This window comes from Mobula birostris, chromosome 21 (genome assembly GCF_030028105.1).
Source record: "Mobula birostris isolate sMobBir1 chromosome 21, sMobBir1.hap1, whole genome shotgun sequence".
Lineage (NCBI taxonomy): Eukaryota > Metazoa > Chordata > Chondrichthyes > Myliobatiformes > Myliobatidae > Mobula > Mobula birostris.
The window spans coordinates 11421986-11445984 of NC_092390.1; the positions used below are offsets into that span (position 1 = coordinate 11421986).

At 45.9% G+C, this 23999-nt stretch overlaps 1 protein-coding gene across 1 annotated transcript in view; it reads left to right on the forward strand.

The window, feature by feature from the left end:
* The window catches only part of armh3 (armadillo like helical domain containing 3), a 184026-nt gene that overhangs the window by 6452 nt on the left and 153575 nt on the right, over positions 1-23999 (forward strand). Inside the window, exons 2-7 of the mRNA XM_072238945.1 lie at positions 1828-1939; positions 6056-6112; positions 10833-10979; positions 13883-13990; positions 22722-22814; positions 23051-23125. Of these exons, the coding sequence (XP_072095046.1) occupies positions 1838-1939; positions 6056-6112; positions 10833-10979; positions 13883-13990; positions 22722-22814; positions 23051-23125 (582 nt within the window). The 5' untranslated portion in view covers positions 1828-1837. The remainder of the gene's footprint in view (positions 1-1827; positions 1940-6055; positions 6113-10832; positions 10980-13882; positions 13991-22721; positions 22815-23050; positions 23126-23999) is intronic.

The following is a 23999-nucleotide window of genomic DNA, read 5'->3' on the forward strand; positions in this document are numbered from 1 at the left end:
GGTATTTTGCAGCAGTTTCCAGAGCCTCCTCAGTCACCATCAGGAGGTTTATGGACTTCTCTACACAGGATGAGTACCACTTTGTTAGCACACAAAACACAACACCATCCAGAGTGGACCAGTGCTCCTCTATCTTGGCTCATCCAGCACAATCCTGATGAAGGGTCTCAGCCCTGAGCATCGACTGTTTATTCCTCTCCATAGATGCTGCCTGACCTGCTGAGCACCTCCAGTGTTTTGTGTGTGTTGCACAAGATTTCCAGTGTCGGCAGAATCTCTTGGGTTTATAATCTGAACAAAGATTGTGCTAGGTCCACACGGTTTTGTAATTGCCATGATTGTTGGTTAGCTCTGTTTCCGAACCTAGACAGGTACTTGGAGTGCACGTTGTATTATTTTTAGATTCTGGAATACCATTCTTGTAATGTGTGCTACACTGTAGTGTTTCTGTTTAACTCGCGGGTGAACTCTCAGCAGCGTACAGCACCCGTAGGATGCACTGCAGGAACTTCCCAAAACTCTTCCTGCCAAACCCTGTTCAAAGAAAATTTATTATCAAAGTACATGTGTGTCTCTATGTACAACCCTGAGATTCATTTTCTTCATGAATCTCTGCTGGAAGGATGAGGGATTCTTCTGCTCGGAAGTTGCCCATCATCTCGACTTGGAAATGTGCCGTTGTTCCTTTACCCTCGCCGGGTCAAAAGCTGGGAATTCCCTCCCTCGCAGAATTGTGAGAATATGCCCACACCTCAAGGACTGCAGCATTTGAAGAGCTTCTCAAGGTTCATTAGGGATGTTAGTTCAACTTGCAAAGCCCATATCCCTTGAGTTTAAAAAAAAGGTTGCTTGTGCATGAAATGCTTTGGTGAGGTAACTGGCTATGTGTCCATCACGCAAGCATTTTGAGTTGCTCAAATAATACTATGGAAGCACATCATACAGCATGTTCAAAGTAAATTTATCATTTAAGTATATAGGTGCATGTCACCATGTACAACCCTGAGATTCATTTTCTTGCAGGTGTTCACAGTAAATACTAGAAACCAGGATGCTGCCTTGTTTAGAGGGCGTGTGCTATTATGAGAGGCTGGGGTATTGCGTACAGTTCTGGTCAACCCACTATAGGAAGGATGTTGAGGCTTTGGAGAGGGTGCAGAAGAGGTTTATCAGGATTCTGCCTGGTTTAGAGGGCATGTGCGATCATGAGAGGCTGGACAAACTTGAAATTGTTTTCTGTGGACCGGCAGAGGCTGAAGGGAAATCTGATAGAGGTTTATAAGATTATGAGAGACATAGATAGAGTAGACAGGGAGTATTTGTTTCTGAGGGTTGAAATGTCTAACACCAGAGGGCATGCATTGAAGGTGAGAGGGGTTAGGTTCAAGGGGGATGTAGGGGGTAAGATTTTTCACTGCCTGGTCTGGTGGTGAGGCAAATACATTAGAGGCTTTTAAGAGACACTTGGATCAGCACATGGATGTGAGGAAGATGGAGGGATGTGAACATGGTGTAGGTAGGTGGGATTAGTGTTTGGGTGTTTTTTTATTTGCTTTCTAGCTGGTTTGGCACAACACTGTGGGCTGAATGGCCTCTCCCTGTGCTCGGCAGTTCTGTGTTCTAAACTGCCCCCAGCAGGACGGACAAACAATCAATGCACAAAAAGAGCAAATACAAAAAAAAAAATAAGCAATGAATATTGAGAACATGAGATGAAGGGTGTTGGCTTAATTGTGACCTCTGCCCCGTGTGATTTGGTACACATGAGCAGTAACATTATAAGTGACAACTTTGTAAGTTTCCTAACAATTGCCTTCCTTGTTTCAGGATCCACACAATGGCACAGATAGAGAAGAAGGGAGGACTTCTCCGGAAAGCATCGTCCACCAAAAAACCCCTGAAAGAGAAGGTGGTTTTAATGTATGATGAAATCTTCAAGGTGTGTGTTACAAAACTGATTCGCGCTGACGGTATGCCCTTTCAGGAAGAGGAAAGGGTATGCTTGGGGCAGACTCTCCAGCCCAGCTGGTCCATGCTGACCATGGCGATCTGTGTTTAATTTTCATTAATGGAATGAGAGCATCCCTGACCATGTTGGTCTTTACTGTCCATCCCCAAAAGGGAGCACCTGACTGATCTCCTGTAGTTTGTGGTGATAGATCTCCCTGGGCTAAATTGAGTGTGTAGTTGCTAGATTTGCTAATAGAGTGAAAATTAACTTGCAGTCTGATCCTTGAAGGGTGGTCATAGAGTTGTCGAGCACTACAGCACAGAACTAGGCCCTTCATTCCGTCTAGTCCATGCTGTGTTGTTGTTCTGCCCAGTCCCCTTGACCCACGCCTAGAATTCAACCCTCCACACATCTCCCGCCTATGAACTTACCCAAATTACTCTTAAATGTTGTGGTTAAACCTGTATCCACCACTTCTGCTGACAGCTTGTTCCACACTCACGCCGCCCTCTGAGAGAAGTTGTTCCTCCTCGTTCCCCTCAAGTATTTCACCTTTCAACCTTCATCTATGACCTCTGGTTCTAGATCCACCCAACCTCAGTGGAAAAAGCTTGCTTTTAACCCTATCTATACCCATTATAATTTGTATCTCCCCTCATTCTCCTAAGCTCCAAAGGTTTGAGGGTTAATTTAATATTGCAGTATACAACCTGAAATTTGCACTCTTTACAGACGTCCACGAAACAAGAAACCCCATACAATGAAGCCCCAGGGAATAAAGTCCAAACTATTCAACCTTTCCCTCTATTTCAGGTCCTCGGGTTCCGGCAATGTCCTTGTAAATTTTCTCTGTACTCTTTCAATCTTACTGATATATTTCTTGTAGTTAGGTGACCAAAACTGCACACAATACTCAATATTCGGTCTCACCAACATCTTGTATAACTTTAACATAACATTCCAACTCCTGTACTTGATACTGTAATTTATGAAGGCCAGAGGCTCTCTTTATGAGGCTATCTACCTGTGATGCTACTAGCAAGGAATAATGGATCTGTATTCCCAGATCCCTTTGTTCTACTGTACTTCTCCATGCCTTAGGTGATAGTGTTACAGCTGTGATGTGGAAGAAACTTTACCATAATTCAGAATGAGATACCATCATGAGAAATAGTCACAGGTTATTTGGTGCATCTGATACAACTTCCTTTTGTCAAAATCTTTTGGGCAGGTTTGCTTGGGTTGGACAGGGGGGTTTAAGCTAATTTGGCAGGGGATGGGAACTGGCATGATAGTGCTGAGGATGAGGTAATTGGTTTGCAAACAGAGGCAGTTTGTGGTGAGACTGCTAGCAAGGAGAGGCTGATGATAGAGCAAAGTTGCAGTCAACAGGATGAGTTGCAATGTAAAAGGCAGACAATCGAAGGGTGAATACAGGACTGAAGGTGTTGTATTTGAATGCACGCAGTATACGGAGTAAAGTAGATGAAATTGTTGCACAGCTACAGATCGGCACGTATGATGTGTGCATCACCACATCATGGTTGAAAGATTATAGCTGGGAGCTTAATGTCCAAGGATACAAATTGTATCAAAGGGACAGGCAGGAAGGCAGAGAGTGGTTGGTTGGTTTAAAAAAAATGAAATCAAATCATTAGAAAGGTGACATAGGGGTGTTGAATCATTATGGGTAGAGCTAAGGAACTGTCAGGGTAAAAAGTCACTGACGGGAGTTGTATATAGTAGGAATGTGGTCTACAAATGACAAGGAAGATGAAAAATGCATGTTAAAAGGGCAATGTTACAAATAATCATGGAGGATTTCAATATGTAGATAGATTGAGAAATTCAGGTTGGTGCTGGATCCCAACAGGGGGAGTTTCTAGAATGCCTACGAGATGGCTTTTTAGAGTAGCTTATGGCGAGCCCAACAGGTGACCAGCTTTTCTGGATTGGGTGTTGTGCAATGAATCAGAATTGATTAAAGAGCAAAATTGATTGTAGAGCAAAAATTAGTGGGAAGTTAGAGGAATAGGAATCTTTTAAAAACCAATAGAAGGCAACTAAATAAGTCATTAAGAAGGAAAAGATGGAATACGAAAGTAAGCTAGACAATGGTATTGAAGAGGATGCCAAAAGTTTCTTCAGATATACAAAGTGTAAAGCAGGCGAGAGTGGATATTGGACTGCTGGAAAATGATGCTGGAGACGTAGTAATGGGGGGATAAAGGAAATGGACAAATTGAATAAATATTTTGCAGCAGTCTTCACCGTGCAAGGCACTAGCAGTATTCTAGAGGTTCAAGAGAGTCAGGGGTCAGAAGTGTGTGGAGTTGCCATTACTAGGGGGAAGGTTCAGGTCTGAAGACTGGAAAATTGCAAATGTCACTCCTGTCTTCAAGAGGGAGAAAGGCAGAAGAAAAGAGACTACAGGCCAGTTGTCTGACCTCAGTGGTCAGGAAAATGCTGGAGTTGATTGTTAAGGATGTGGTGGTTTTGGGGTACTTGGAGGCACCTGATAAAATAGGCCATAGTCAGCATGGTTTCCTTTGGAATATCTTTGCCTGACAAACGTTGGAAGTCTGAAGACATAACAAGCAGGATAATGGCGAATCAATGGATGTTCTGTACTTGGAACTTCAGAAGGCCTGTGACAAGGTGTCACACATGAGGCATCTTAACAAATTAAGAGCCCTTGATATTACAGGAAAGATACAAGCATGGATCAAGCAGTGGCTGATTGTTAGGAGGCAAATAGTGGGAATAAAGGGAGCCTTTTCTGTTTGGCTGCTGGTGACTAGAGGTGTTCCACAGGGGTCTGTATTGGGACCACTACTTTTTACATTATAGATCAATGATTTGGATGATGGAATTGATGGCTTTGTTGCAAAGTTTGCAGATGATATGAAGCTTGGTGGAGAGGCAGGTAGTTTTGAGGAAGTAGAGAGGCTACAGAAAAATAGGGAGATTAGGAGAATGGGCAAAGTAGTGGCAGATGGAATGCAGTGCCGGGATATGTATGACCATGCACTTTGGTAGAGGAAATAAAAGGGTAGACTATTTTCTAAATGGAGAGAAAATTCAAAAATCTGAGGTGTAAAGGGACTTGGGAGTCTTTAGGCAGGATTGCCTAAAGGTTAATTTGCAAGTTGAGTTGTTGGTGAGGAAGGCAAATAGATGTTAGCATTCATTTCAAGAGGACTAGAATATAAAAGCAAGGATGTAATGTTGAGGCTTTATAGAGCACTGGTGAGCCCTCACTGGGAGTATTGTGAGCCCTTTACCTCAGGAAGTAAGTTTCAAAGGCAGTTCACAAAAATACTTCCAGGATTGAACGGCTTGTCATATGAGGAGCGTTTGATGGCTCTGGGCCTGTACTCACTGGAATTTAGAAGAATGAGGGGTGACCTCATTGAAACCTGTCGAATGTTGAGAGGCTTCGATAGAGTGAATGTGGAGAGGATGTTTCCTACAGTGGTACAGTCTTGGATCAGAGGACACAGCCTCAGAATAGAGGGGCATACTTTTAGAATGGAGATGAAGAGGAATTTCTTTAGCCAGAGAGTGGTGAGTCTGTGAAATTCGTTGCCACAGGCAGCCTTGGAGGCCAAGTCATTCAGTTAATTGAAGGCAGACATAGATAGATTCTTGATTAGTCGGGGCATGTAGGGATCTGAGAGAAGGCAGGAGATTAGGGCTGAGAGGAAAATTGATCAGCCATGATGAAATGGTGGAGCAGACTTGATGGATTGAATGGCCTAATAGTGCTCCTATGTCTTATAGTCTAAACAGCATGATTTCACCTTTCTGTCATTGGTGAATCCACTAGAGAAGGGAAAGGAAACGCGACGAGAAAGGGAACTGATGTGCGCAGTGAGTGGAGAAGAGGGTCAAAGGAAAGGAACACGGCAGAAAATCAGTTAAGGAAGATGGTCTGGAAAAGGAGAGAATTAAATTGAACTGGGAAGAGAAAAGCATTTAACACCAGGGGAACAATTTGCAATGGGATCTGTATCCTACAGCATCTTTCAGAAGAGTCTGAGGAATTTGTAGAACATTTTTATGTGTATCTAGGTTAAAATGATGCTGCTATTTCTGTCACAGCATGAAGACCCAGCTAAGAACTGTCCTCGATTCTGGGAGGAACTCTTCCTGATGAAGGTTGGTTGCAGTATTTTGGCTGTTCTTTCTCGTGATGCTGGTTTGCTTGCCCACTCTGGGGTTTGGGGTTAAGCCGGCTTGGTAACTACTTGGATGGGAGCATTCAATGTTCTATGGCCTGGGGGAGTCCAGGGGCTGCATGTGTAGATGTAAAAGTAATTCAATATTATGCAGGTCAAATAATATTTATATAAATGTAAGGGTCTTTGCCCCACTGACCCCTCGTTGCCTAGGGTGAATAGCCGTTAACCCCGCCAAACAGTGCAATCGCTTTGGTGCGGATAAGGTGTGAGTCACCCAATGATCAGCCACGGCACAAACATGAAAGATAATACAAAGTGTGAGTAAAGAATTATACTTTATAGCAAATCTTTTGTTGTTGGGTTAATAGAAACAACTACAAGAAAAGGTGCCACATAAGTAACTTAAACAACAGGAATTCTGCAGATGCTGGAAATTCAAGCAACACACATAAAAGTTGCTGGTGAACGCAGCAGGCCAGGCAGCATCTCTAGGAAGAGGTGCAGTCGACGTTTCAGGCCGAGACCCTTCGTCAGGACTAACTGAAGGAAGAGTGAGTAAGGAATTTGAAAGTTGGAGGGGGAGGGGGAGATCCAAAATGATGGGAGAAGACAGGAGGGGGAGGGATGGAGCCAAGAGCTGGACAGGTGATAGGCAAAAGGGATATGAGAGGATCATGGGACAGGAGGTCCGGGAAGAAAGACGGGGGGGGGGGGAACCCAGACGATGGGGGAGGGGTATATTCAGAGGGACAGAGGGAGAAAAAGGAGAGTGAGAGAAAGAATGTGTGTATAAAAATAAGTATAACAGATGGGGTACGAGGGAGAGGTGGGGCATTAGCGGAAGTTAGAGAAGTCGATGTTCATGCCATCAGGTTGGAGGCTACCCAGATGGAATATAAGGTGTTGTTCCTCCAACCTGAGTGTGGCTTCATCTTTACAGTAGAGGAGGCCGTGGATAGACATGTCAGAATGGGAATGGGATGTGGAATTAAAATGTGTGGCCACTGGGAGATCCTGCTTTCTCTGGCGGACAGAGCGTAGGTGTTCAGCAAAGCGGTCTCCCAGTCTGCGTCGGGTCTCGCCAATATGTAGAAGGCCACATCGGGAGCACCGGACGCAGTATATCACCCCAGCCGACTCACAGGTGAAGTGTTGCCTCACCTGGAAGGACTGTTTGGGGCCCTGAATGGTGATAAGGGAGGAAATGTAAGGGCATGTGTAGCACTTGTGCTGCTTACACGGATAAGTGCCAGGAGGGAGATCAGTGGGGAGGGATGGGGGGGGACGAATGGACAAGGGAGTTGTGTAGGGAGCGATCCCTGCGGAATGCAAGGGGGGGGAGGGAAAGATGTGCTTAGTGGTGGGATCCTGTTGGATGTGGCGGAAGTTACGGAGAATAATATGTTGGACCCGGAGGGTGGTAGGTGAGGACCAGCGGAACCCTATTCCTAGTGGGGTGGCGGGAGGATAGAGTGAGAGCAGATGTACGTGAAATGGGGGAGATGCGTTTAAGAGAAGAGTTGATAGTGGAGGAAGGGAAGCCCCTTTCTTTAAAAAAGGAAGACATTTCCCTCGTCCTAGAATGAAAGGCTTCATCCTGAGAGTAGATGCGGCGAAGACGGAGGAATTGCGAGAAGGGGATGGCGTTTTTGCAAGAGACAGGGTGAGAAGAGGAATAGTCGAGATAGCTGTGAGAGTCAGTAGGCTTATTAGACATCAGTGGATAAGCTGTCTCCAGAGACAGAGACAGAAAGATCTAGAAAGGGGAGGGAGGTGTCGGAAATGGACCAGGTAAACTTGAGGGCAGGGTGAAAGTTGGAGGCAAAGTTAATCAAGTCAATGAGCTCTGCATGCGTGCAGGAAGCAGCACCAATGCAGTCGTCGATGTAGCGAAGGAAAAGTGGGGGACAGATACCAGAATAGGCACGGAACATAGATTGTTTCACAAAGCCAACGAAAAGGCAGGCATAGCTAGGACCCACACGGGTGCCTATAGCTACACCTTTAGTTTGGAGGAAGTGGGAGGAGCCAAAGGAGAAATTATTAAGAGTAAGGACTCAAAGCTGTATGCTCCTTCTTGGATTCCAGACCTAATCAGTTCCCCTCTACCATCACTCTGCTCCGTCTAGCAGAATTAGTCCTTACTCTTAATAATTTCTCCTTTGGCTCCTCCCACTTCCTCCAAACTAAAGGTGTAGCTATGGGCACCTGTATGGGTCCTAGCTATGCCTGCCTTTTTGTTGGTTTTGTGGAACAATCTATGTTCCGTGCCTATTCTGGTATCTGTCCCCCACTTTTCCTTCGCTACATCGACGACTGTATTGGCGCTACTTCCTGCACGCATGCAGAGCTCGTTGACTTTATTAACTTTGCCTCCAACTTTCACCCTGCCCTCTTTACCTGGTCCATTTCTGACACCTCCCTCCCCTTTCTAGATCTTTCTGTCTCTGTCTCTGGAGACAGCTTATCCACTGATGTCTACTATAAGCCTACTGACTCTCACAGCTACCTGGACTATTCCTCTTCTCACCCTGTCTCTTGCAAAAACGCCATCCCCTTCTCGCAATTCCTCCGTCTCCGCCGCATCTGCTCTCAGGATGAGGCCTTTCATTCTAGGACGAGGGAGATGTCTTCCTTTTTTAAAGAAAGGGGCTTCCCTTCCTCCACTATCAACTCTGCTCTTAAACACATCTCCCCCATTTCACGTACATCTGCTCTCACTCCATCCTCCCGCCACCCCACTAGGAATAGGGTTCCCCTGGTCCTCACCTACCACCCCACCAGCCTCCGGGTCCAACATATTATTCTCCGTAACTTCCGCCACATCCAACGGGATCCCACCACTAAGCATATTTTTCCCTCCCCCCCCCCTCTCTACATTCTGCAGGGATCGCTCCCTACGCAACTCCCTTGTCCATTCGTCCCCCCCATCCCTCCCCACTGATCTCCCTCCTGGCACTTACCCGTGTAAGCGGAACAAGTGCTACACATGCCCTTACACTTCCTCCCTTACCACCATTCAGGGCCCCAAACAGTCCTTCCAGGTGAGGCAACACTTCACCTGTGAGTCGACTGGGGTGATATACTGTGTCCGGTGCTCCCGATGTGGCCTTTTATATATTGGCGAGACCCGACACAGACTGGGAGACCGCTTTGCTGAACACCTACGCTCCGTCTGCCAGAGAAAACAGGATCTCCCAGTGGCCACACATTTTAATTCCACATCCCATTCCCATTCTGACATGTCTATCCACGGCCTCCTCTACTGTAAAGATGAAGCCACACTCAGGTTGGAGGAACAACACCTTATATTCCGTCTGGGTAGCCTCCAACCTGATGGCATGAACATCGACTTCTCTAACTTCCGCTAATGCCCCACCTCCCCCTCGTACCCCATCTGTTACTTATTTTTATACACACATTCTTCCTCTCACTCTCCTTTTTCTCCCTCTGTCCCTCTGAATATACCCCTTGCCCATCCTCTGGGTCCCCCCCCCCCCCGCTTGTCTTTCTTCCCGGACCTCCTGTCCCATGATCCTCTTGTATCCCTTTAGCCAATCACCTGTCCAGTTCTTGGCTCTATCCCTCCCCCTCCTGTCTTCTCCTATCATTTTGGATCTCCCCCTCCCCCTCCCACTTTCAAATCCCTTACTCACTCTTCCTTCAGTTAGTCCTGAAACGTCGACTGCACCTCTTCCTAGAGATGCTGCCTGGCCTGCTGCATTCACCAGCAACTTTTATGTGTGTTACATAAGTAACTTATCAGTCTTGTGCACATAATATTTTAATACGTTGGAGCTCACACCTCCAATTCCATCCACAACGTCCTTCCGAGACTCCGGCCACCCTCCGAACCCCTGAGGTCCGGTGTCCGCCACCCGGGAACTGCCGTCTGATCCTCACACATCCGTCCTCTCTCTGCTCGCCTCCCGAAAAAGCCCGCGCTCCTCAACTCAGCACACATATACAAGATAACAGAACATGACTTCCATTGGCCAACAAATGAATACAATTTCCATTATCTCCCTGTATAACCCAAACATTGCAGTTACAGAGAACCCCTTGCTCAGCAGTTAACATTACGAGAAGTCATTTTAATTTAAAGCTTCAGACAAGCCATTTTGGTAATACGTGATCAACAGTTAACAGTCCACCTAGTATACTGAGAGCCCTGCGTAAAGGTGTGGTGTTAAGTGTGTCTGTGGGCTGTGGAAGGAGGCTAAATAAATGGGTGGCTTCTAGGGGGACTTCAGAAGACCTGTAGAGAATGTGAAATGTGGTATTCTAGATAGGGAAGTGCAAAAGGAGTGTGGAGGGGAATTTTAAAGTCAAAGTATGTCTATTGCCACGTGTTTTCGTTATGCATAATTATAGGAAAAATAAAATACAATAGTATTTACCAAATACATAAAGACTGATAAACAACCAAAAGACAAATTGTTCAAATAAATAAATAATTCTGAGTTGTAGATTCCTTGAAAATGAGTCCATTGGTTGTGAAATCAGTTCAGAGTTGTGCTGAATGAAGTTATCTGCACTGGTTCAGGAGCCTGATGGTTGAGGGGTAATAACTGTTTCTGAACCTGGTGGTGTGGGACCTAAGGCTACCTTGTGCCCGATGGTAGTATGAGAAGGGAGAATGGATATGTTATACAGTGTGAAGTGTTGACTGCTGACCTTTTTCCTGTACCCTGTAGGTGAACCTGGAGTACTTGGAGGCGAAACTGGAGTCGCTGGATGGCGAAGAGCTGATGAAGCTGAAGGACAACATTAACAGCCTCTTCCAGCACTGTATAGTATCCTTAAACGAGGAGCACCAGATCAAGGTGGTGAATGCTTTGCAGGTCAGTGGGATTTAGCCTGCGTCGTGTCTCACCCTTCCTCTGCCGCAGGGCCATTCTCCTGCTTTCCCATCCCCTGTGAATCTTACCATGAAGAAGGGAAAGACGTGACAGAAAGATGACAGGGGATTTGCATTTATGTAGCACTTTTCATGTTTTTTTCCCAGGACTTTATAGGACAATCCAGTTCTGGTCGCCTCACTATAGGAAGGATGTGGAAGCATTGGAAAGGGTACAGAGGAGATTTACCAGGATGCTGCCTGGTTTAGAGAGTATGCATTATGATCAGAGATTAAGGGAGCTAGGGCTTTACTCTTTGGAGAGAAGGAGGATGAGAGGAGACATGATAGAGGTGTACAAGATAATAAGAGGAATAGATAGAGTGGATAGCCAGCGCCTCTTCCCCAGGGCACCGCTGCTCAGTACAAGAGGACATGGCTTTAAGGTAAGGGGTGGGAAGTTCAAGGGGAATATTAGAGGAAGGTTTTTTACTCAGAGAGTGGTTGGTGTCTGGAATGCACTGCCTGAGTCAGTGGTGGAGGCAGATACACTAGTGAAGTTTAAGAGACTACTAGACAGGTATATGGAGGAATTTAAGGTGGGGGCTTATATGGGAGGCAGGGTTTGAGGGTCGGCACAACATTGTGGGCCGAAGGGCCTGTACTGTGCTGTACTTTTCTATGTTCTATGTTCTATAATGCATAGGAGCAAATGAGGACAATCGGCTCATTGAGTCTGCCCCGCCATTCGATCATGGCTAAATTATTTTCCATCTCAGCCCCATTCTCCCTGTAATCTCTAACACCCTCACAAATCCCTTGAAGTATGGCACTTTCAGTGTCAGTCAGGTTTACCATCACCAACATATGTCATGAAAGTTGTTGTTTTGTGACAGAAAAGTTGCTACAAATTACAAAACATATAAATTGTAGTAAACAGAAAAACAGCAGCCAGAGAACTGGAAATGAATACCAATGAATTGATCCACTTGACCTGAAACAGGAGTGTGTGGGCCATGGCAGTCAAAGCTCAAACTGGGCACGGCACCTGGTGATGATACAGAAAAACAGCCAATGGGGTAGTGTTCACGTACAGTTCAGAAATCTGACAGTGGAGAGGAATAAGCTGAGCTTTGACTTGTAAGAAGAGAATTGTGGCAGTCAGCTTGTACACAGCAAGCTCCCACAAATGACAGTGTAATAGTGGCCACATTAATGGATGCTGTTTGAAGGAGAAATGTCCAGAACCCCATTGCTTTTTTTCGGAACGGTCAAATAGGATCTTTTATGTCCATTTGCAGAAGGGTGAAGGTCCCAAGCTGTTTATCCCCTCCATAATGGAACTGCCCTGTTGTTTCATTCTTTCTCTGTGATGCTGCTCTGGGTTTGGTGGGATGTGCAGGGGTTAATAAGAACATAAGAAATATAATCACCAGAAATACTCCAGATACAGGAAGTAAGACCATAAGATATAGAAGCAGAGTTAGGCCATTTGGCCCATCAAGTCTGCTCTACCATTTCATCATGGCTGATCCATTTTCCCTCTCGGCCCCAATCTCCTGCCTTCTCCCTGTATCCCTTCATGCTCAGACTAATCAAGAATCTATCAACCTCTGCCTTAATTGTACCCAATGACTTGGCCTCCACAGCCACCTGTGGCAATGCATTCCACAGATTCGCTACTCTGTGGCTAAAGAAATTCCTCCCTATCTCCATTAGAAAGGATGCCCCTCTATTCTGAGGCTGTGTCCTCTGGTCTTGGACTCCCCCATCATAGGAAATATCCTGTCCACATCCACTTATATTGAGGCCTTTCAACATTCAAAGAGGTCATCTCTCATTCTTCTGAATTCTAGTGAATATAAGCCCAGAGCCATCAAACAATCTTCATATGACAAGCCTTTCAATCCTGGAATAATTTTCGTAAACCTCCTTTGAACACTCTCTAGTGTCAGAGCATCCTTTCTTCGATAGGGGGCCCAAAAATGTTCACAATACTACAAGTGAGGCCTCAGCAATGCTTTATAAAGTCTCAACATTACATCCTTGCTTTGATATTCTAGTCCTTTCTTGCCTCTCTCCCTTCTTGAAGAGTGGAGTGACATTTGCAGTTTTCCAGTCCTCTAGAACCATGCCAGAATCAAAGCAATACACACAATGTCTTGAGGAACTCATCAGGTCATGCAGTATCTATGGAAATGAATAACTAGTCGACGTTGTGGCCTGAGACCCTTCTGGGCTCGAAAAGACGCCAGAATAAAAAGGTAGGGAGAGGGAAGGAGGATAGCTGGAAGTATGAGCAGGAATTGGCCCTTGGCCCATCGAGTCTGCTCTGCCATTCTATAATATCATGGGTTATCTGGCCATGGATTTGGCTCCACCTCCCTGCCTTTTCCCCATAATGTTTAATTCCACTGCTAAACAAAAGTATATCAAACTGTATCTTAAATGGGACAATAATGAACCAATTCCAATTGTATCATCATTAGACCATGAGACATGAGAAGAATGAAACCATTTCGCTTATTGAGTCTGTTTCACCATTCCATCGTAACTGATTTATTTTACCTCTCAACGCCATTTTCCTGCATTTTCTCCTTAATCTCTGACACCCTTTCTGATCAAGAACCTATCACCTCCACTTTAAATATACTCAATAATGTGGCCTCCCCAGCCTTCTGTGGTAATGAATTGTACATTTTCACCACCCTCTGACAATAGAAATTCCATCTTGTTTCTGTTGTAAAGGAACATGTATTCTGAGGCTGTGACCTCTGATCCTAGACTCACCGCAATTGGAAACATCCTCTGCACACCCGTCTTATCCAGGCCTTTCAATATTCGATAGGTAGTACCCAATTCTTTCTCGGTTACATTTCTGTTCCTCTTTGCCCGCTCCTTCTGCAGACGCTGTGTGCACTGATCCGAGGAGTCCACCAGAAAAACAAGCCAACCTCCGGCTTCGACATCATCAACATGTTAATGGGCTTCGACAAGGCTGAGCTCAGGATGAAGGTGAGATTGGTGGTAATTCGTTTATTATTGTCACATGTACTGGGATACAGTGGAAAAACTTGCGTTTGGCAAGCCATTCAGACAGATCAATCTATAACGATTAAATAGTATTAGCTTTATCTGTCACATGTACGTTGATGCAAACAATGAAATGTGACATTTGCATCACCAACCAACACAGTCTGAGGACACACCCAGCTACAAGTTATGTTAGGATAACACAACGTGCTTATCCTAACCTTAACACCATTGGACTGTGGGAGGAAACACGCATGGTAACGGAGAGAATGTTCAAACTACTTAAAGACTGCGGTGGAATTGAACTTGGATCAGTCACATGGTAAAGCGTTATGCCAACTTCTTTTCTACTGTGCCGTCCACAGACAACTTGCTAACCATATCCCAAAACTCAGCTGAGTTCCTCTAGTATTTTGTGTGTGTTAACCGTATCCTGTCTCTCTCTGGAATGCATAATTACATTGAAGTAGTACCAAGAGAAATCAAAACAATGCAGAATAAAGTGTTAATAGTTACAGGGAAAGTAAGATGAGGGAAGATAATAAGGTACAAGAGCCACGACAATGCAGATTGTGAGATCAGTAGTTCATCATTTAGCGTGTGAAGGGTCCGTTTGAAGAGTCTGATAACAGGTAGACACTGTTCTTGAGCCTGGGGATATGTGCTTTCAAGCTTTTGTCTTCTGCCAGTGGGGAAAAGGGGAGAGAGAATGACTAATGACATAGATATAGTGATCAAGAGTTTACGTTTGCAGCACACGCAAGATGCTGGAGGATATCAGTGAGCCAGGCAGCATGTAAGGAAAAGAGTGCTGTCTTTTCGGCCCCAAAACGTCGACTGTACTCTTTTCCATAGATGCTGCCTGGCCTGCTGAGTTCGTCCGGCATTTTGTGTGTGTTGCTTGGATTTCCAGCAACTGCAGATTTTCTCTTGTTTGTGAAGAGTTGACATTTATCATTTTTAATGGTAAGTGTCAGGGCTGGGGAAGGGGAGAGGAGAGTATGATTATGTTTTCAGTTGATGTGTGGCGTTGAGTATTGGGTGACTGGATGTGGCAGGGTCAGGGGTATAGGATTGGTTGGCTGTTGGGTGTAGGTGTTGGTGTTGGTAGTTGGGTGTTGGATGTGTAGTGGTGAGTGCCTGTGTTGATGTTTGGGTATCAGGATATGGACTGTTGAGTGTGTGGTGGTATGTCAGTGTAGCTTGTGGTTGGGTGTGTGGGGTGGTGCCTCAGGGTTGGGGCGAGTGGGACTGGATGGGTGTAGTGTCTGCATGGTGAGTGTTAGGGTTGGTAGTGAATGGGTTTAGTATTGCCAGTTGGGTCACAGTGTGGGGGGAGTGCTGTTAGGTGTGTGTCATGGTTGGGCACCTAGGTGAGGGGTGCGTGTTGGGTTAGTGGGTAGTTATGGTGGTGTAGTGCGTTGAACAGGGAACTGATGGATGCCGTGGATTAATTTCTTGTTAACACTCCAGGACAAAGTTGACAGGCAGCTGGTTCCCCATAGGGTGTTGCCAGGTTCATTCTCTGGGTAACTAGGGCTGGTCACAACTGGGAAAGCGTTTGGTAAGGTGGGTTGCTTCGATTAGTTAACAACACCAGCAACTTATATTCACTGTAAAGGCTTTTACATCATAAAACAGCCCTCTATATGAGGAGCACCGCACGCAAAATGCTGGAGGAGCTTAGCAGGTCAGGCAGCATCTATGGAGCGAAATAAACAGTCGATGTTTCAGTCTGAGACTCTTCGACAAGTCTCGGTCTGAAACATTAGCTGTTTATTCCTCTCCTTAGATGCTGTCACCTGCTGAGTTCCTCCAGCATTTGTGTGTGTTGCTCAAGGTTTCTAGCATCAATAGAATCTTTAGTGCTTCCACATACGGACGTCACGGTAGCTTAGTGATTAACGCATCACTTTACAGTGCCAGTGACCCGAGTTCGATTCCTGCTGCTGTCCGTAAGGAGTTTGTATTTTCTACCCGTGACCATGTGGGTTTCTTCTGGGAGCTTTGGTTTCCTCCGTCATTCCAAAGCTGTACAAGTTAGTCGGGTAATTGGTCAGATGGGTATAATTGGGCAGCACAGGCTTGTTGGGCCGAAGGGCCTGTTTCCGTGCTGAATCTCTAAATACAACAAATAAAGAAATATGAGCAGGTGACCAACAGTGAGAGGGACGAAATCTGTAGAATGATTTCAAGAGTTTGGGGCTTTGGCCGCTGCCATTTGAAAAGTGGGTAATTGTGGTTCACGGGAGACCAGAAGGACAGTAAAGCCTGTGGGACAGATGACAGGGCTGAACAGAGAAAAGGTTGCAGAGATTCGTAAGAATGTCACTGAGGATGGTCTAGGACGGCAGATAGTTGAGTGGTGCTGAGATGTTTGAATAGACTGACATCTGGAGAGTTTAGTGGATTGAGATCCAGCCAGGAGTGCATGTGAATAACATTGAGTTGTGCCAGCTCACAGAGTAATTTCCACTGGGGAATCCACCCTGGCCATTCCCTTTTCTCTCTGCTACTTCTAGGAGCTCGAAAGCCTGGGTATCCAGACTAAGGAGCAGTTTCTTCCCCACCATAATCAGACCTGAACCAGTCACCTCTTTCGTGGCCCTTCCTGTTGGTGCTGGCATGTCCTGGAAATCTTAATTCTACTCTGTAGGAGCTTTGACATTGCTAACATACACTTTATTGCCCCAGCCAAGAAATGGCGACATTATATGTGTGTGTGTGTGTGTGTGTGTATGTGTAAATATAAAAACCCCACCCCCCACCCCCAAAACGTAACACGTAGCAGTCTGGGTGAATTCTGCCTGATGAAATTAAAGAGTCCCTGCAACGTCTTCTATTACTGCACTTTGCACCATTCTGTTGTTTTGCATTTGACCTTGTTTATTACCTCCGTGTACACTGTTTACTCTGTAAGCTTCCTGAGAACAAGGAATTTCATTGCACCCTGGTGAATGTGGTAATAAACTAATCTGAATCTGACTCACTGTTGATTGACCTGTGGAGTGAATACTTGTTCATTGTTGGTTCCGTTGACACGAACTGTGGACGAGCTGCTGATTGATTTCAGGAAGGTGGGGGGGGGGGTGGTGCATGTTTTCCTGTCTACATCAACAGTGAGGTTGAGAGGCTTGAGAACTTCAAGTTCCTTGGAACGAACATTGCTAATAGCCTGTCCTGGTCTAACCATGTTTATGTCTCGGCCAAGGAAGCTCACCAGTTCTTCTACCTCTTCCAGAGGCTGAAGAAATTTGGCACGTCAACTGTTACAAATTTCTATTGATGCATGTGAATAAACATCCTATGGAGATGAATAACAGCTTGGTATAGCAACTGCTCTGCCTGTGACTGTAAGAGACTGCAGAGAATTATGGACGCAGCTCAGAGCGTCATAGAAACCAGCCTCCCCTTCATAGTCTATATTAGGGGTTCCCAGTCTGGGGAACCCCTAGTTAATGGTAGGGGTCCATGACCCAAAAAAAGCTGGGAAACCCCTGGTCTATACTACAGCTGTCTCAGCAAAGCAGCCAGCATAATCAAAGACCCCAGCCAACCTGGGCGTTCTCTCTCATGACCTCTCCCACTGGGCAGAAGATGTTTAAGTCTGAGAGCACTTGCCACTAGGCTCAAAGACAACTTCTCTTCCACTGTTAGCAGACTCTTGTACAGACCTCCTGTGATAAGACCTCACAATCTACCTTATTATGATCTTGCACTTTATTTTTTACTCCACTGCACTTTTTTCTGTAGCTTTAATCTGCATAATTATTGTTTTACCTTGTTGTACCTCAACGCACTGTGTAACTTCTTGGTCCGTATGATCAGTACACATGACAAGCTTTGCACTCTGTCATGATACATGTGATAATCAAACACTGGGCAGGCGGTGGCGGTCGTGACGAGCGGCAGGCCAGCTCCAGGCCTCGGGCCTCGCCCCCTCCGCCCGCCGCCGCCTCGCACTGGCTGCAAGCCGCCGAGTACTGGCTGTCGAGTACAATGGAGTGGAGCGCTGCTGAGCGGCCGAGGGCCAGAGCGCAAAAGCTGACTGTTCTCTTCCAGTCTATGTGGAAAAAGGGACAGGTCCCACAACAGCTGAAAGATGCCAGCATAGTCCGCATCTACAAGAGGAAAGGCAACCGCCAGTCTTGCGACAACCACCGAGGCATCTCCCTCTTGTCCATTGCAGGGAACATTCTGGCCCGCGTCCTGCTCAACCGCCTTCTCCAACATCTTGAGCAAGGTCTGCTCCCAGAAAGCCAGTGCGGCTTCCGTGCTGAACGTGGGACCGCAGACATGATTTTTGCTGCGCGCCAACTCCAGGAAAAATGCCAGGAGCGACACAGCGACCTCTTCGTGACCTTTGTCGATCTAACCAAGGCTTTCGATACGGTCAGCAGAGAAGGCTTGTGGAAGATCATGAAGAAGTTTGGCTGCCCCAGCAAGTTCTTCACAATCGTCCGGCAGTTCCACGATGATATGATGGTGAAAGTTCTGGATGACGGCGATGAGTTGGAGGCCTTCCCAGTGACAAATGGCGTCAAACAAGGCTGCGTTCTTGCCCCGACTCTGTTCAGTATGGTATTCTCTGCCATGCTGACAGATGCCTTCCGTAACTACGAAGAAGGAATCCACCTCAGATACAGGACTGACGGCAGGTTGTTCCACCTTAGGCGCCTGCAGGCAGTTACAAAGGTGCGAGAGACTGTCATCAGAGACTTCTTGTTTGCTGATGACTGCGCACTCAACGCCAGCACAGAGCAGGAGATGCAGCGTGAAATGGACTGCTTCTCACAAGCCTGCGACAACTTCGGACTCACTATCAGCACCAAAAAGACCGACGTTATGTACCAGCCTGCCCCAGGAAAGCCATACCAGGAGCCGCGCATCACGGTGAAGGGCCAGAACCTCCAGGCAGTCGACAACTTCACCTACCTGGGCAGCATACTCTCTCGCGCAGTGAATATAGACGCTGAGGTCAACAACAGGATTGCTAAAGCCAGCGCCGCCTTTGGGAGACTCCGTGAGAACTTCTGGGAGTGGAGAGGACTCAGCCTTACCACCAAGTTGAAGGACTACTGTGCAGTGGTCCTTACCACCCTCCTTTACGCCAGCGAGACCTGGACTGTCTACAGCAGACACGCCAAACAGCTCAACCACTTTCACCTGAGCTGTCTCCACAGACTCCTCCACATCAGGTGGCAGGACAAAGTCCCCGACACGGAAATCCTGGAACGAGCTGGGCTCTGCAGCGTCTACACCCTCCTGCTAAAAGCCCAAGCCAGGTGGGCTGGACATGTGGTCAGAATGCCAGACAGCCGATTGCCTAAGCAGCTGCTGTACGGAGAACTGTGTCAGGCCAAGCGCTCAGTTGGGGGGCAGAAGAAACGTTACAAAGACTGCCTCAAAGCGTCCCTTAAAGGCCTGGGTGTCGACATCAACACGTGGGAGACGCTTGCCCTCAACCATCCAGCTTGGCGCAGCAAGATCACCACAGGAGACAGTGCAGCTGAAGTCAGGCACATCATCGAGGCGCAACGAAAGCGTGCTGTGCGCAAGGCCCGAGCGGCATCCACTGCCACGACAGCACCCACCCACTTGTGTCCCACATGTGGGCGAGCCTTCAGGGCCCGGATTGGCCCAATCAGTCAGCTCCGGACCCACAACCACCAATCTCCCATTTGACTTTGAAGCCATGGTCATCTTCGACTACGAAGGACGAACAACAACAACAATCAAACACCAATAGTTTGAAGAATGATGATAATCCTGGGAAATATAGACCAATAAACCTTAAGTCAGTGGTAGGAAAACTATTGCAGGGATTGTTAGGGACATGATTTTGGAGTATTTGGAGAAGCATAGTTTTATACGGATAGTTAGCATGGCTTTGTGGGGGGGGGGGTGGGGGGAGGTCCTGTCTCATGAGCCTGATTGAGCTTTTCAAGGAGGTGACAAAAAAAAACCCAAATTGTTGAAAGCAGTACAGTGGTTGTGGTCTGTATGGATGTTAGTAAGGTTAGACAAGGATCAGCTAGAAAGTCATGAAACCTGAGATCTATAGAAACTCGGCTGCTGGGATTCTGAGCTAGTTTACCCAGAGAAGGCAGGGAATGTTGGTGGGTGAACCATAGACCATAGGAGATTGGTGGTATTTCTGCAGGGATTTGCTCTTACAATTCCTGCTCTTTATGATTTTTTTTATAAATGACTTGGATGTGAAGGTAAAGGGGTAGATTAGTAAGTTTGCAGATGACATGAAAGTTTGGAATTAGCAGTGTGGGCAAACAGAAGGATCTGTTCAGGTACATGTATCTCTCAAAGTTGCTGCATAAATTGATTGGGTGGTTAAGAAGGCACATTGTGTGTTGGCCTTAATTAGTCTGGGGATTGATTTCAAGAGCAGTGAGATAATGTTGCAGCTCTATAAAACTTTGATTAGACCACACTTGAAGTACTGTTCAGTTCTGTATACCTCATTATAGGATAGGTGTGGAAGTTTTAAAGATTGTACAAAGGAGATTTGCCAGCAAGCTGCCTAGGTTAGAGAACAGATCTTATGAGGATTGGTTGAATGAACAAGGGTTTTTATCCTTGGAGCGTTGGAGGGTAAGAGGTAACTATCATGCTGATGAATGTACACTAAGGAAAATAAAACTGACGACCTCAGTGCAAGGTTATTGTACCAGCAGGACATCAGGGACTGCTGTGCAGTTTGCTTCATGGAAACATGGCTATCCCTCACCATTCAGGACTCGTGAAGAGTCTCGGCCCTAAACACCAACTGTTTACTCTTTGCCATAGATGCTGCCTGGCCTGCTGAGTTCCTCCAGTATTTTGTCTGTGTTTCTGTACGGTGATGAAATGCTTTGAGAGGTTGGTCATGACTAGAGTCAACTCCTGCCTAAACAAGGACTTGGACCCGCTGCATGCAATCTCACTGGCTCAGCTTTGGATCACCCGGAAAATAGCAGTTTTCTTAAATGAGCTGTGTATTGACTACAGCTCAGCGTTCAACCCAATCATACCTTCAGTTCTAATCAACAAGCTCCAAAACCTGAGAGTCTGTACCTCTCTCTGCAATTGGACCCTTGACCTCCTCATTGAGAGACCACAGTCTGTATGGATCAGAAATAACATTGCTTCCTTTACTGACTTTCAAAGGTTCATTTGACATCAGAGTATACAACCTGAAATTTGTACTCGTCACAGACATCCACAAAACAAGAAACCCTACAAGAATGAAGGATAGAAGTGTTGAAGTTCTGACCCCCCCCCCTTTGCACAAGCAGCAGCAAAAGCATCGCCCTGCCCACAGCAGAAGTCCCTTCAAAGAGACCTTGAACCAGAACCGATCCCAACACTGGCACACCTCAAGGGTGTGTACTTAGCCTACTGCTCTACTCTTTCTACACCCACAGTTGTGTGGCAAGGCATAGTTCAAATACTATCAATAAATTTGCCGATAACGTAACTATTGTTGGCAGAATTTCAGATGGTGATGAGGAGGCGTACAGGAGCGAGATAGATCAGCTGGTTGAGTGGTGTCACAACAACAACCTCGCACTCAACATCAGTAAGGCCAAAGAATTGATTGTGAACTTCAGGAAGGGGAAGTTGAGGGAACAGGCACCAATCCTCATTGAGGGATCAGAGCTGGAAAGGGTGAGCAGTTTCAAGTTCTTGCGTGTCAGCATCTCTGAGGATCTAATCTGGGTCCAACATATTGATGCAATTGCAAGGAAGGCATGACAGCAGCTATACATATTTCTTTTGAGGAGAGTTGGTATGTCGGTAAAGACACTTGCAAGTTCCTACAGATGTCCAGTGGAGAGCATTCTAAATGGTTGTAACACTGTCTGGTAAGGGTGTGGGGGCACGGCATAGGGTTGAAATAAGCTGCAGAAATTTGTAAACTCTGCCAGTTCCATTATGGGCACTAGCTTCTGCAGCATCAAGGATACCTTCAAAAGCAATGCCTTATAAAGGTGACATCCATCATTAAGGACTGCCATCACCCAGTATTGCTCTCTTCTCATTACTACTGTCAGTGGGGAGGTACAGGAGCCTAAAGATCCACACTCAACTTTTCAGGATCAGTTTGTTCCCCTCTGCCATCAAGTTTCTGAATGGGCAATGAATCCATGAACACTGCCTTCATATTTTCCCTCTTTTTTGTATTATATATTAAAAATTATTTTTAAAATATATACTTTTGTATTTTGTACTGCTGCAGCAAAACAACCAATTTAACAAGATATGCCAGTGATATTAAACATGATTCTGATTCTGATTTAATAAGGGTGTATAGGATTATTAGAGGCATGGAAAGAGTGGACAGCCTGTACCTTTTTCCCAGGGTGGCAGTGGCCAATACCAAAGGACACCCGTTTAAGGTGAATAGAGGACGATTTGAGGAGATGTCAGAGGTAGATATTTTATACAGAGAGTGGTAAGTGCCTGGGATGCACTGTCGGGGTTGGTGGTAGAGGCTGATATAATAGGGACATTGAAAAGACACTTAGATAGGTCATGGATGTAAGAAGAATGGAGTGTTATGGACTGCGTGGAAAGGAATGGTTAGATTGATTGCGGAGTGGATTTATGCTGGTGGGCCTAATATTGAGGGCCAAAGTGCCCACACTCTACTATATTCTTCTATGTTCTATGATGCGATATTCAGTGTAGTAACGTTCTATAATTTGACTCTTAGGATCTGGTAGAGAGTTTGGACTCATTACTGTGTGGTGATGGTTCAGAGAGTTTGAAGAGTCTCTGCCTTAAGCTGCTGCTCTGTCTGGTGACGGTAAGGAAACCTTTTGCTTGCATTTGGATGTGTCCTTGCGTTGTCGCTCGGTGCTCTGTGCATGTCCCACGCCCCTCGTCTGCCTGCTATGTTGGTACGCTGCCACAAGAGTGTCATCATCATTGCAGTTGCTCACTAGTGACTCTTGTTGGCAATGCATTGAACTGTCGCATGGGTAAGGTCGCGCAAACAAGGTTTCTGGGGTCTCCTCTCACCAGGTTTCCTTTTAATTACAGGTTACAGACAACATTAGTCAGAACACAATCTTGGAGTATGTGATGATTAACAGTATTTTTGAAGCCATTCTCCAGGTGAGCAACCTCTTGGCCTTCCTTTACAAAATCTTGAACTGATATGTCATCTAACCACACAGTTGATCCATTCAGTCTGTGTTGCTTTCCTTGAGATGCCATTAGGCCACACGACTTTGGAGCAGAATTAGGCCATTCAGTCCATTGAATCTGCTCCACCATTCCATCATGGTTGTTCTATCACAGTTGGTTGCTGCTGTGGTAAGATGTTAAACCAATACCCTGGTTGCCCTGTGAAGATGGAGTAATCTGTGTGGTGGGCTTTTCTCCAGTGTCCCAGGTAATCCCTCAAGCAATGAATTATCTGGTTATTATTACCTTGATACATGATATCTGCTGTGCACTAGTCTTTTTCCAGTGTTGCTACAATGACCGCACTTCACACTGGCCAGGACGTCCTGAGGTTGTGGTTTTATTGGTGATGTCCTTCTTAAAGGAAGGATGTGGAAGCTTTGCGGAGGATGCAGAGGAGATTTACCGGGACGGTACCTGGATTAGAGGGCACGTCTTATCAGGATAGGTTGAGTAAATTGGGGATGAAATCTTTGGAGCGAAGGAGGATGAGATGTGACTAGGTAGAGGTGTATAAGATAAGAGGCACTGACCAGTGGACAGCCAAAGACTTCTCCCAGGGCACATATGCTAATATCAGGGGGTAGCATTTTAAAATGATTGCAGCAAAGTATAGGGGGTGATGTTAGAGGTATTATTTTACATGGTGAGTGTGTGGAATGCCCTGCCATAGATGGTGGTAGAGGCAGGTACAATAGGAACAGTTAAGAAACCCTTAGATAGGTACATAGATGATTTTTTTTTTAAATTGGAAGGCTATGTAGGAAGGAAGGTTAGATTGTTCTTAGAGTAGGTTAAAAGG